The sequence below is a fragment of the Oryx dammah genome, unplaced genomic scaffold (assembly GCF_014754425.2).
Source record: "Oryx dammah isolate SB20612 unplaced genomic scaffold, SCBI_Odam_1.1 HiC_scaffold_2, whole genome shotgun sequence".
NCBI classification, from domain to species: domain Eukaryota; kingdom Metazoa; phylum Chordata; class Mammalia; order Artiodactyla; family Bovidae; genus Oryx; species Oryx dammah.
This window is the reverse complement of record NW_024070186.1, coordinates 91,913,827-91,927,070: the sequence shown is the minus strand read 5'-3', so window position 1 is coordinate 91,927,070 and position 13,244 is coordinate 91,913,827. Positions and strand designations below refer to the sequence as shown.

General features: G+C 34.9%; 1 protein-coding gene across 6 annotated transcripts in view; it reads right to left on the bottom strand.

Annotated features, from left to right (window-relative positions):
• GSK3B (glycogen synthase kinase 3 beta) overlaps nucleotides 1-13,244 on the bottom strand; it is a 212,386-nt gene that overhangs the window by 56,759 nt on the left and 142,383 nt on the right. For all 6 annotated transcript variants that reach the window (XM_040251047.1, XM_040251038.1, XM_040251086.1 and 3 more), the window contains exon 7: nucleotides 10,444-10,541. In XM_040251047.1, the coding sequence (XP_040106981.1) occupies nucleotides 10,444-10,541 (98 nt within the window). The remainder of the gene's footprint in view (nucleotides 1-10,443; nucleotides 10,542-13,244) is intronic.

The following is a 13,244-nucleotide window of genomic DNA, read 5'->3' as shown; positions in this document are numbered from 1 at the left end:
AACATATTCATCACCTCACACTTTTCTTTCTTCTCTTCTTCTTCTGGTGAGAACATTTAGGTCAATAGTGTTATCAACTATAACCACCATGTTTTACATCAGATTCTCAGACCTCATTCATCTTAGAAAATCTGTCCTCTTTACCAACCTCTCCTCATTTCCTCCACTCCCTAAACCCCAGGAACAGCCACTTTTCTACTCTGTATGATTGACTTTTTTCCTTTTCTTTTTAGAATCTACATACAGGTGATGCCATGGAGTAGTTGTCTTTCTCTGTCTGGCTTATTTCATTTAGCATAATGCCCTAAGGTCCATCCATCCATGTTATCAAAAATGGCAGAATTTCCTTCCTTCTAGTGGCTTAATAATATTGCACTGTACATGCACTATCTTGATTACTGCAGCCATAAAATAAGTTTCAAAAGTGGGAAGTATGACTTTTCTTCCCTAATAAAATTTTATATTTGGCAACAAGTACTTTCCTTCCCCCCCAAAAGGTGATTACTGTTTTGATTATGCAAATTATTCACCATAAAGTAAAACAAGGTCATTCTTGGTTAATACATATTCACGGTGGTCATTTTTTTCCCCCTAGGTGAATGTCAGCCATAGTTGTACGTTAAAGACAAGGGTATAGAACAAAAAAAGGGGTGGCAGATGGGCTGAGAATCTCTTGGGTTAAAAAAAAAAAAAACACCTCACTATATTTTCCAAACTTGTAAAAAAAACCCACACCCCCCTTTGAGACACGTAAACATTGTATACACACATCCCCCAGCTCTTGCTTCCTCTGAGAATCACTAACACTATAGTTCTTAGTGTTATAGCTTTTGTGGTGGTATAGCACCACAAGCCAAGATTTTCTTTGTGTTTTCCTTTTATTATACTTATCAATAAAACAATAAGAATTATGTTTTTTAAATATGAAATATCAATCAGTATGCTTTTAACAAAATAAATGCCCCTCTACAAGAGTCCAGTGTTTCTTTATATTGAACACCGAAAATAAGTATACAGAGGAACTCAAATTGCCACCATGGAGAAGAATCTACAGTTGATAAGTAAAGTGTATTATATTCCACAAAGAGTAATTTTATGGATGGTCTTCTGACCATCTTTACCCTCTTTACCCTCTGAATCTTTACCCTCTTTACCCTCTGAATCTTTACCCTCTAAAATGTAACTATTAACACAACAGTTTTGAGGTGACAATGTCATGAAACTTAGGTTTATGAGAAAAAAGTTTCTTTGAATAAATAAAACATATTCTGGCAACTTAGTAAATCATTTTATATGCTTATTTTGGGTAAATTAATTTCAAATGAATGTCATTATTCTCAAGTCAAAAGCTAACTAGACCACATTGCCATGACACCACTTTTTCATGCCTGGGCACACTTCCATAGAAGCATATAGCGATTTAACCAAGTATGAATAAGTTACTACAGAGTCAGTAAAGTTTCATAGTAGCAACATAAAACTGATGTTTCTTCTGGCCTATATACAACATCTTAATGTAAAGAGGCAGTTGAGAAATTTTACACTAAAATGATTTTTCTAATGCTCATTTACTTATTATTAAAATGTTGACACTATGTGTGTAGTCTTTATACTGAAGGCAGTTACTATAAACTGTAACCATTATTCTTTGCACTAGTATAGGGATATTTAATCTAGATATTCGAGATGAGCTTCAGGAAGTCCAAGGTTCACCTAATATCATATGCCAAATTTTGGCATATATGTTTTTCTGGGGGGAGAGTCCATTGCTATGAAAGATTTTCAAAGAGGTCCATGATGCAAAAGTGACTAAAAGTCGCTGCTCTAGTCAGTAATAAACACAGAAAAATGTAAACAATAAAACAAGAATGAAAAAAGCAATAAAATATTTTTATATAAATTGCGTATTATATATTACAAGTAAAAATCTGTACCATGTCACCCATGCTTACTAGTTCTGGGGAGTGGAAAAGGGAGAGAGCACTAAGGTTAATATGTTGTCCCTGTAGTCTGTTAACAAGAAGAGCTCTACGACAACAAAAGAAATACCATCAGGTAACACATGCTGCTGCTGCTGCTGCTGCTCCAAATACATGTTAGCAAAGATACATCATGGATCCATCAAAAAACTTGGGAAGAAAAGTATTTTATACTTATTAAATTCTCATTAAATTAGTCTCTTAGACCTCTGTCTGAAAGACTATTTGATGGTGAAAATGTCAAGCCAGGAGACAGGGCATACACAGGTGCTAAACAATCCATAATATGGAGATAACAGAAAGCTAGTGTTTGCAAAGCAAAGATGATGAAGATAACACTGAGCTGTACTTGAAAGCAAAGGAATCCACTTTTACAACCTTGATTAATTTAGATGAAGTACAATTAAACTTAATCCAAAGACATCACAAACTGATTTAGTATATTCATTACAATAGGATTTAGGAGCATTTTCCTTTATTTTGTGGTCACACTTGAAAAACACTAAATTAAGTGGGTTCTAGATAATAAGCTGACATTAAGTATCATTTTGTTTCTCCTAGAGCTACAAAATTCCATGAATAGAGGACACCAACTTAGCTAAAGATGAATCAGACAGGATTTTCCTACCACCCAACCCTTCCCAGATATGGCAGTCATAATATTCATCTTCATCATCTTGCTAGGATTAAACGGTTAAATGTGGTAATATATGTAAAGTGCTGAGTTCAGTGGCTGGTGCAGAGGAAGTTCTCACTAAGTAGCAGCTTTTATGATTAGCAGTATTTTACCAATATGCAGACTTCTGAGGGGGCAGATAATCACTAATCTATTTGTCTAAATTATCCTGCAAAGCCCCTGGTGGCTCAGACAGTAAAGAATCTGCCTGCAATGCAGAAGACCTGAGTTTGATCCCTGGGTTGGGAAGGTTCCTTGGAGAAGGCAATGGCAACCCACTCCAATATTCCTGCCTGGAGAATTCCATGGACAGAGGAGCCTGGCAGGCTATAGTCCATGGGGTTGCAAAGAGTCACACAGGACTGAGTGACTAACACATACTGCAAAGAGCCATCAGTCAAATCAAAAGACCAGGAAAACAATGATTTAGATAGATATTTGTAATAAAATGCAGCCCTCTTAACTCTATGTAACTGTATTTATTTGTTTACTAACAAAAGATTCTGGCATAAAACAACTGAAAACATCTATTTTTTTCAGTTCCTGGGATTACAAAAAGATGATTTTTTTTTTAATCAGTATCACAGAACAGTAAAAAATGAACCCCCCCCCCCGACTCTCTTTTAAAAATAATTTTATTTGTTTCTGGCTGTGCTTGGTCTTCATTGCTACATGCAGACTACTCTAGTGGCAGTGCATGGGCTTCTCATTGTGGTGCTTCTTCTGCTGCAAAGCATGGGCTCTAGGGTGCATGGGCTCAGTAGTTGTAGAGCACAGGCTTAGTTGCCCTGTGGCATGTAGAATCTTCCCAGATCAGGGACTGAACCTACCCTGCACTGGCAGGTAAGACTTAACCACTGAACCACCAGGGAAGTCCCTCTCTCTCTTTAATCTCACTCTCCACTGCTAAATCTTTTTCTTTCTCAAGCTTTTTAGGTACCACAAGAAATGAAGTTCACCTACTTAACTATAATAAAATAATTGAAAGATTATTTGGATCTCACTGTTTTCCAGAAACTTTCAAATTCCTAAAGTTTCTGCTAGAGGTAAGATTCTGCTAGTTCTTACCTGTCTAAGAACCATCTATGTAAATATCTAAAATGAGTAATTACTGCTAAGAGAAAAGCATGACATGAACTTATTTACCAAAGAGAAACAAACTCACAGACTTTGAAAACAAACTTACGGTTACCAAAGAGGCAAAAGGATGGGGGAGGGATAAATTAGGAGTTTGAGATTTGAGATTAGCAGATACAAACTACTATTATATATAAAATGACATACAGCAAAGTCCTACTGCATAGCACTGGGAATGATATTCACTACCCTGTAATAAACTATAATGGAAAAGAATATGCATATATATATATATATATATATAATATATATATACACGTACATACACACACACACCTGAATCACTTTGCAGTACATCATAAACTGACACAATGTTTTAAACCAACTATACTTCAACAAAAAATTTTTTAAAAGCATCTACATGCTCAATGTCATGTTTTTCTAAAAGACATATATCCAAATTTAAAAGGCTAGTTACTATAGCTATGAAGGCTATAGAGAAAGTCTATTATCAGAGAGGTGTACTCTAACTACTTCTGCCTTTAAAACTTCCATTAGAAAGAAATGGTCAACTTATTACAAAGCATAAGTAAATATTTATGAAATAAATTATCTCTCTAGGAACATTAATACATTTAAAATCGGAAATTCTACAAAATGACTGGTTTCTATCAAACATTCAGTTCTGTGATATTTTAATCCTAAAACTGAACTCTAGACTGAAGCTCACCTTTCCTTACTTGAAATCTGTGTTTTAAAATTTGGAGGGGGAAAAGAAACTATTAGTAAAACCTACAGCAGTCCCAGGTCCAGAATTTCTAGACTGCATCATCTTCAGTCCATCTGGGGAATTTGGGGGACATCTTACATTTATGTAAGGAGTTAATCAAATCTTTGAGAAGCTAAATATATAATTTTTTTAAAGCAATCATTTATCACTGTACTTTCACATTATTCTTCTCAGAATCAATTATGCAATTCAGAATAGAATCTACAGTCAAATCTATGCAGTCAAAAAAAAAATCACTTCGTCAACATACACTTCTTCACATGAGAAATACAATTAATTATTTAGTAAAACAAAGAAGTCCACAAAACAGATGGCACTTTTGTTTTAACATACATATGCACAGAAAAGTGTATAAAAATATTCATAGAAGTTATTTTTCATGATGTACTAGAACAATAAGTGATTACTTTTGTTCTTCTTGTATTTGTGTCTGGGTATGTTTTCTGCATTGAGCACATAAAATTATAGCATACATAATGATAAAAAAGCAATCAACATAAAAAAAATACTACCTTCTTTAAATCTTTAGAAGACTTTTTCTAAATAACTCCATTGGTATGACTGACGACAGAGGTGCCAATGGACAATGCTGCATCACTGAACCTATGCTTGTGAAATTTCTGACAGATGTTCTCCCAAAATGTTTTATTTTCCCCAAGTATCTGAAACCACATCAGATATTTCTTAAGATTATTTTAACTAGTATGTTAAGGAATAATTTAAGAAATCTTATTATCTGAGCCTTCCCAAACAAAATCTCTCTTATCTACAAATGCTTTGAAAAGTTAAGCACTTTTTGATACTCAGAGATTAAAAGGTATAATGAGATTCTGATTTGATAATCCTCTGTATGAAATCAATCTCAGAAAGCTGGGTGTTTTTCACGCTTAAAAATGATTTTTCATGACTTTCAATGCCATATTGCCCTATACTTCAAATTTACTCTGAAGATATTTTAATTTTACTCTTAATATTCTGCAAAAGCATTGTTTGAGGATAGATAGGGAGAAGACTTAAAAGGTTATGCTAAGTTAGCTCAGTTTATAATACTCTATGTTACTTATTCTATGAATTATTGGCATTGACATCCAAGTCAGTAAAGTTTAATAAACAACATATACAATAACAATCACACTAACTTTTCTTATTAATTCCTAGATAATTCCAAATTCATGGATGAACACTAATCTAGCAGCTTAGTTTAGCTTAAATATTCCTTCAAAACTATTGTGGTACCTCTGGATATTAAAAGATAACAATAAAAGAAAGTTCCTGCTCAGAAAGTCTGTCGTTCAGTCGCTAAGTCATGTCTGACTCTTCGTGAACCCATGGACTGCAGCACGCCAGGCTTCCCTGTCCTTCACTATCTCCTGGAGTTTGCTCACACTCATGTCCATTGATTGAGTCAATGATGCTAACCAATCATCTCATCCTCTACGGCCACTTTCTCCTCCTGCCCTCAATCTTTCCCAGCATCAGGGTCTTTTCCAATGAGTCAGTTTCTCACATCAGATTAGAGCTTCAGCTTCAGTTCAGAAAGTTTATAATTAGGCAATTCTACTACTTATAAAATTTGTAAGTACGATTGTTCCTTTTCTGCATAAACTCAAATTCAAAGAAAAGAGTGACTATTTTATGGGTTTGGGGGTATATCAGCTACCTCCAGATACTCAAGAGGAATATACTCATGAGGTTTTCAAGAAAGAAAATGGACAGAGAGCAGAGAAGAACAGTAACATAGATTCCCTAGTTTCCAAAAGAACTAAGGGCTCATGACTAATATCTCAGAAAAACTGAGACTGGAGTTGGGCACCTGGGAGATCATTTTTCACAGAAAACTCAAATTTATTCTTGAAGTCCTGATTAGCAGAAATGGCAATATTTGCTTAAAATATGAAACGTCTTAATAACATTTAACTTTGAAAGCTAACCTATACAACTCTTTTCTGACATACAACTTAGATCAGGAAAACTAGAATAGTTACATTAGAATTAGTTATGCATTCTTATTTCAATGAAACATCACAGATATTCAATATGTAAAGTACAAATGTACAGATAGGATCAACAAGATTTAGAGCTATATTAAACACATAAAATTACACACACACAATTCCTACAACGTTTATTAACCTCCATGCAATAAGATTTAAGAGCTATACTACAATGTTTATTAACCTCCACGCAATAAGATTTAAGAGCTATACTACACACACACACCACACCCTTACAATGTCTATTAATTAACCTCAATGAAATGTACAACTTCAGGTCACCAAATGGGTGGTAATTAATACTGATATTTCATCTACTCTGGGTGGTATTGCTTAAAAACTGTAAAAAGGGCTGAGAAGTTTGATATTTCAAACTGCCCTGGGATGTTGTTTAACATCCATTATAACACCTTCAAAGTATGTATAGATAGTGATCTTGGAACTTATCTAGGTGATGACAATGTATAAGAGCAAGATGACAAGATAATATATAAATGAGAAGTGTTTTGTTTTAGAATTGTCCTACAACAAATTAATCATGGACAACCTGCAACAAATAAGCCCTAAATAAAAATGAAGTCATAAACCATCAATAACAAACTGACAGTGTCTACTAAAATTAAATAAGAACAAACAGATATTAGTAGAAAACAGAATTAGGGCTGACAAAAAGTGGTAAAATAAGATTTGGACTTAAAGGTTTATAAGATATGATGACAAGCATGAAATTTATGACTTATCACAGTTATCCAGCTTAGCTTCTCAGCAATTTCATCTGTGTTAATCTCATGTATGAATTCATTAAAATTAGTGACAAAGAATAAACCATCACACAGTTTTAAACTATAACTGGTAGAGAAATGACACAGTTCTAATAAGCTAAACATAAATGCCAAATTGAATGGTGATATGTACAGAGAACTGCAGTGTGGTAAATTCAAATACATCAAACTGAAAGCCTGGGGATAGAAGAAATGCTGATTAGTTGTACTGACTTGATTGGTCAGTAAACTATGGCCCAATCCTGTTTACATAGGGCCCATGACTGTGTGGACCACAATAAACTGTGGAAAATTCTGAAAGAGATGGGCATACCAGACCACCTGACCTGCCTCTTGAGAAACCTATATGCAGGTCAGGAAGCAACAGTTAGAAGTGGACATGAACAACAGACTGGTTCCAAATAGGAAAAGGAGTACGTCAAGGCTGTATATTGTCACCCTGCTTATTTAACTTATATGCACAGTACATCATGAGAAACGCTGGGCTGGAGGAAGCACAAGCTGGAATCAAGACTGCCAGAGAAATATCAATAACTTCAGATATGCAGATGACACCATACTTATGGCAGAAAGTGAAGAAGAACTAAAGAGCCTCTTGATGAAAGTGAAAGAGGAGAGTGAAAAAGTTGGCTTAAAGCTCAACATTCAGAAAACGAAGATCATGGCATCCAGTCCCATCACTTCATGGCAATTAGATGGAGAAGCAGTGGAAACAGTGGCTGCCTTTATTTTGGGGGGCTCACTGCAGATGGTGATTGCAGCCATGAAATTAAAAGACGCTTAACTCCTTGGAAGGAAAGTTATGACCAACCTAGACAGCATATTAAAAAGCAGAGACATTACTTTGCCAACAAAGGTCCGTCTAGTCAAGGCTATGGTTTTTCCAGTGGTCACGTATGGATGTGAGAGTTGGACTATAAAGAAAGCTGAGCACCGAAGAATTGATGCTTTTGAACTGTGGTGTTGGAGAAGACTCTTGAGAGTCCCTTGGACTGCAAGGAGATCCAACCAGTCCATCCTAAAGGAGATCAGTCCCTGGTATTCATTGGAAAGGCTGATGTTGAGGCTGAAACTTCAACACTTTGGCTACCTGATGCAAAGAGCTGACTCATTTAAAAAGACCCTGATGCTGGGAAAGATTGAGGGAGGGAGGAGAAGGGGACAACAGAGGATGAGATGGTTGGATGGCATCACCGACTCAATGGACATGGATTTGGGTGGACTCTGGGAGCTGGTGATGGACAGGGAGGCCTGGCATGCTGCAGTTCATGGGGTTGCAAAGAGTCAGACACAACTGAGTGACTGAAATAACATGAACTAAGAACTGATTTTAAAGATAAACATTTGCCATCAATTCGAGGCTATGAAACACTGACTTTGAACCATGAGTAAGATAAATTTCACAGGCTCCTCAAAAGAAATTCATTCTTTTAATTAGTAGACTTGCATTACTCAATTATTACATTAATTTGAATTTCATCAATGAAAAATTTATGAAAATTTGTTTTTCTGTTTTCTGTTCTGTATCTCAGACATCCTTGACTTCCATTTTTTGCCGACAAAACCTAAAACGTTTTATCTAGCCCTTTACAGAAAGTTTGCCAACTCCTGTATTAGAATACTAATTTGCATAGTAACAGAGAATACAAAGGCTTTTAGGAAACAAGAAAATCAAACTATCTGAACTTAGATCTGAGTGTAGTGTAAGCATCAGAAAGGAAGCAGATCTGCTGAATTAAGCTGAAAGCTTCAATCTGAAACTAAAAGATGAGTTACCAAAAAAAGATAGCAAATACCAGTGATCTCAGGTTCAAATCATAAGAAACTATATGGATAGTAAGGAAGAGTCTTGATCACACATGGTGTTTTCAATCACACTTGCACAGAGTGATACCTAGCAAAATCATTTTTCAAAAATATTTTTGCAAATCAGGTACAAGGATTTTAAAACAACTTAATCACAGTCCAGGGAGTAACCAGCAAAAGTTAAAAAGAACCAACAAGGACATACTGTACAACACAGGGAAATTTGTTCAATATGCTGTAATAACCTAAATGGGAAAAGAATTTGAAAAAGAATGGATACATGTATATGTATAACTGAATCACTGTACCCGGAAATCAATGCAACAGTGTTAATCAACCATATGCCAACATAAAATAAAAAAATTTTTTAATAAAAAAATAAATACATAAAAACAAAAACTTCTGAGGCTCACTCAGCACAATAAAAACTAAATTCAAGCTGTCCATATACAGAAAAGGCTGCATTCCAAAGCAGCGCTATGATGCTTGAAGTATTCAAGAAAACACTGAAAAACCACCTCCCAGGAATGTAACTAAGTAGGTTCTTTCACTGGATGGAGAATTGGAACTACAAAACTGCTAAGGAGATTTTCAATTTTCCACTTCTATGAAATATTTGGAAAATCAAGACTAAAACCCAATAGAAGGTAGGTGTTGCTTTAGACAAATTAAGCTTATACTCAACCATCTAGTGGTTTAAATATAGAAACACTGCTGCTGCTAAGTCGCTTTAGTCATGTCCGACTCTGTGCGACCCCATAGATGGCAGCCCACCAGGCTCCCCCGTCTCTGGGATTCTCAAGGCAAGAACACTGGAGTGGGTTGCCATTTCCATCTCCAATGCATGAGAGTGAAAAGTGAAAGTAAAGTCGCTCAGTCATGTCCGACCCTCAGCGACCCCATGGACTACAGCCTTCCAGGCTCCTCTGTCCATGGGACTCTCCAGGCAAGAGTACTGGAGTGGGGTGCCATTGCCTTCTCCAAATATAGAAACACTAGATATTTCTAAAGGGGAAGGTTTGAGAACTTATTTAAGATATCAATATTAAAAGCTTTAAAATCTTAGTGCTGGTATTCTTAAGAGATAATATCCAATATCGAAGATAATAATACTTTGCTATGATGTTGTTAACAAAGGTTTTGATAGACCTAATAAACAAAATTATATTAAACTCATACGTAAAAATTCTGCTTCTATCAAGTGGTCTAGTAATACATACTCAATTTTTCACTTTATAAATATTTAAATACTGACTAAATAAGCATCTCCTCTGTGCTCAGCAGAGTATTACGAGCAGAGCACATGATGAACAAAAACAGAAAACAGACAGTCTCTCACCTTGATTATTTCCACCAATTGATCCACACCACTGTCTCCTGGAAATATTGGCTGTCCTAGCAACAGCTCAGCCAACACACAGCCTGCAGACCATACATCTGAAGAGAAAAGAAAATAAGAGCTTCTTAATATTATACTTTGTAGCTTACATTGTGTTAAAAACTGTTTGATACATTTTTAAATTTTACTTTGATCAGAATAAATACCATAAGGAAAAGATTGTATAACCCAAAACAGAGGGGAAAAGTCATCAAATAATCCTTAATAGATTTTAAAACTGTGTTAAATTTGCTAAACAGGAAACAGGGCAATAAGAATATTCTAATAAAGGGTAATATCTTTATTATATGTAATATCTACATTAATTATCCAGTATGAGACGTTCAAGTCTTCAACAACCAAGACAGAGATTATAGTATGAAAGCATAGAGCATGATTATTTACTCATTATACTTAAAAATAAGTCAAAGTAATACAATCTCTGCACATTAGCAGGTGCTTATAGAGAGTAGCAAGAAGGATTCAATCTCCTATACACAGGAGAGTAAGCCAAATGCAAATTTCAGAAAAAGAAAATTTTAATCTTTTAAATGGCTAACTTTTGTCTTATAATATAACTGACAGAAAATGTGCTTAAATATATGAATATTTTAAAATGCAAAGACAGAAGAATACATTGTATTTTACAAATTATAAAATATAATTCACTTCTGAGTCAACAAGAAACCTCAATCTTGACAGAAAACTTAAATAAATTTTAATGATTTATAAATAAATTTACAAAAGGAAAAAATAAAGCATATATCCTGGCTTACCCAAAACAGTCAGTCCTGGTCTAGATGACTTCCTGATAATAATGAAGAACATCCCCTTTATCTCTTAAAAGTATTACCAAATGGAAAGATACATTTTATGGGCACTTTATTTAGAGCCCACCACTTAAGACTTCTGCCAAAAAAAAAAAGCTAATTTTCTGGATTCCTGGGTTTTGTATGAACCAACAAACATGGCTTTAGGGAGATGAACCTAAATCGTCGCTGGGCTTTCCATCTATCAGTAGGGAAGGAGAAAAATGACTAATGGCATGTGCGACAACAAATAATTTAATCAGTTTAATGCAATAAGATGCACTATCATGAAGAATTAGAAGCTAACACAATATTGTAAATCAGCTATCCTCCAATATTTAAAAAAAAAAAAAAAGAATTGGAAATCCTTGCTCTGATAACTACTTTTTACTGGCCTAGACAAATAATGACACAAAATTCATTTAAGAAATTCAAGTTGATTTTGCCCAGCAACTCTTTTAACATCATTGTTAAAAAATATTTCTAAAATGTATTTGTGTTAGTACACTTTTAAATATCTTTTTGTTTATTTACAAATCTTTCAGAGTCTTAAGAAGCAAGTATCCTAACTCTAAACAGGGAGGCCAAATCTTGGCTTGAGAGGGTTCAACAGCCCCAGCTGCATCAGTAGACTATGGGGAATCCTAAATCTAGAAAGTCAGAATCTGGTTTTAGGAGATTTACTTTACTTTAGACAAGTAAATGTGAAGGAGACTGGTGGAAAGTAGGTACTCATCCAAAAAACGGATTCCTAATAGGGAAAACACACTACACTGGCCCTTCTGTGAGAAGATTCCCAAAGAACTGCTAAGCACATGGACATTTACAGAAGTAATAAACTCTTAAGAGGGTCAAAGGTTTATATAAACATGCCTTAATACATCAGATGATACTGTCATGACTTTTTAGAAAGAAGCAAACCACATTTATTTCAGGTGAGGCTGGCAAAACTCACCCCAGTATGAATCTCATTCCTGGTATGCAGATGATTCATTTCATATATGCGAATAAAACATAAAACAACTAGAAAATCCAAAGACTGTCCAAAGATAAAGGGCTGAAATTTGCTCTTTGGGAAGAGTCAAGTTAATAAATACCACAAAAAGAACACTGCTTTTTCTACAGTACTTTCACTAACATTTTATTTAATCCTCACAGCCACTCAGAAAGGTAAGCAAAACTGTTAGTAATCTCTTTTACAATTTAGCTAAGTAGTAATAAACCTGGAATTCAAATTCAGGTCTACTCTTAACTAAAATATCCCTTTCACTATTTCTCATTTGTTCCTGAACAGAACAGGCCATATAACATAGCCATGATGAAATCCAAGCATTATAAACAACACACACACTCTCTCTCTCTCTCTCTCTTATATTCTCTATCCAGGGGAGTGGGACACACAAATACGCACTCACTCACTCTATTATACTCTCTATCCAGTGCAGCAGGTCTCAAAGTATGATCTGCAGAGCCCTGAACCTCCTGGACTTTTTCAGAGCGACTGAGGGCAAAGTTATTTTCATAAGAATACTCAGATGTTATGTCTTTTTCACTATGCTGACATTTGCACTGATGGTACAAAAGAAATGGTGGGTAAAACTGCTGCCTCTTGGCACAAATCAAAATGTTCCTTGGCATTTAGCCCTTTGGCAAAAAAAAAAAAGGTAGTATTAGTAATATATATTTCTGTGTAGAGGTCTTTGTTCATATTAGAGAATTTTAACTTGTATAAAAGACAAATGGTCCAAGTTCTGATTTTTCCTTGACTTTCTGTTATTGTGGGTTTTTTTATTTTATTTTTTGTTTGGTCTTTGTATGCTTTGTTTGTTTTTAGACTAAGGAATTCTCTTCAAAAACATATAACAATAAGGTAAACTACCTGCATGCCTAAGATTGTTCCTTTCTTAGCTTCCTATTCATACCCAACTGTTCACACTCTGTATGTTCACTCCT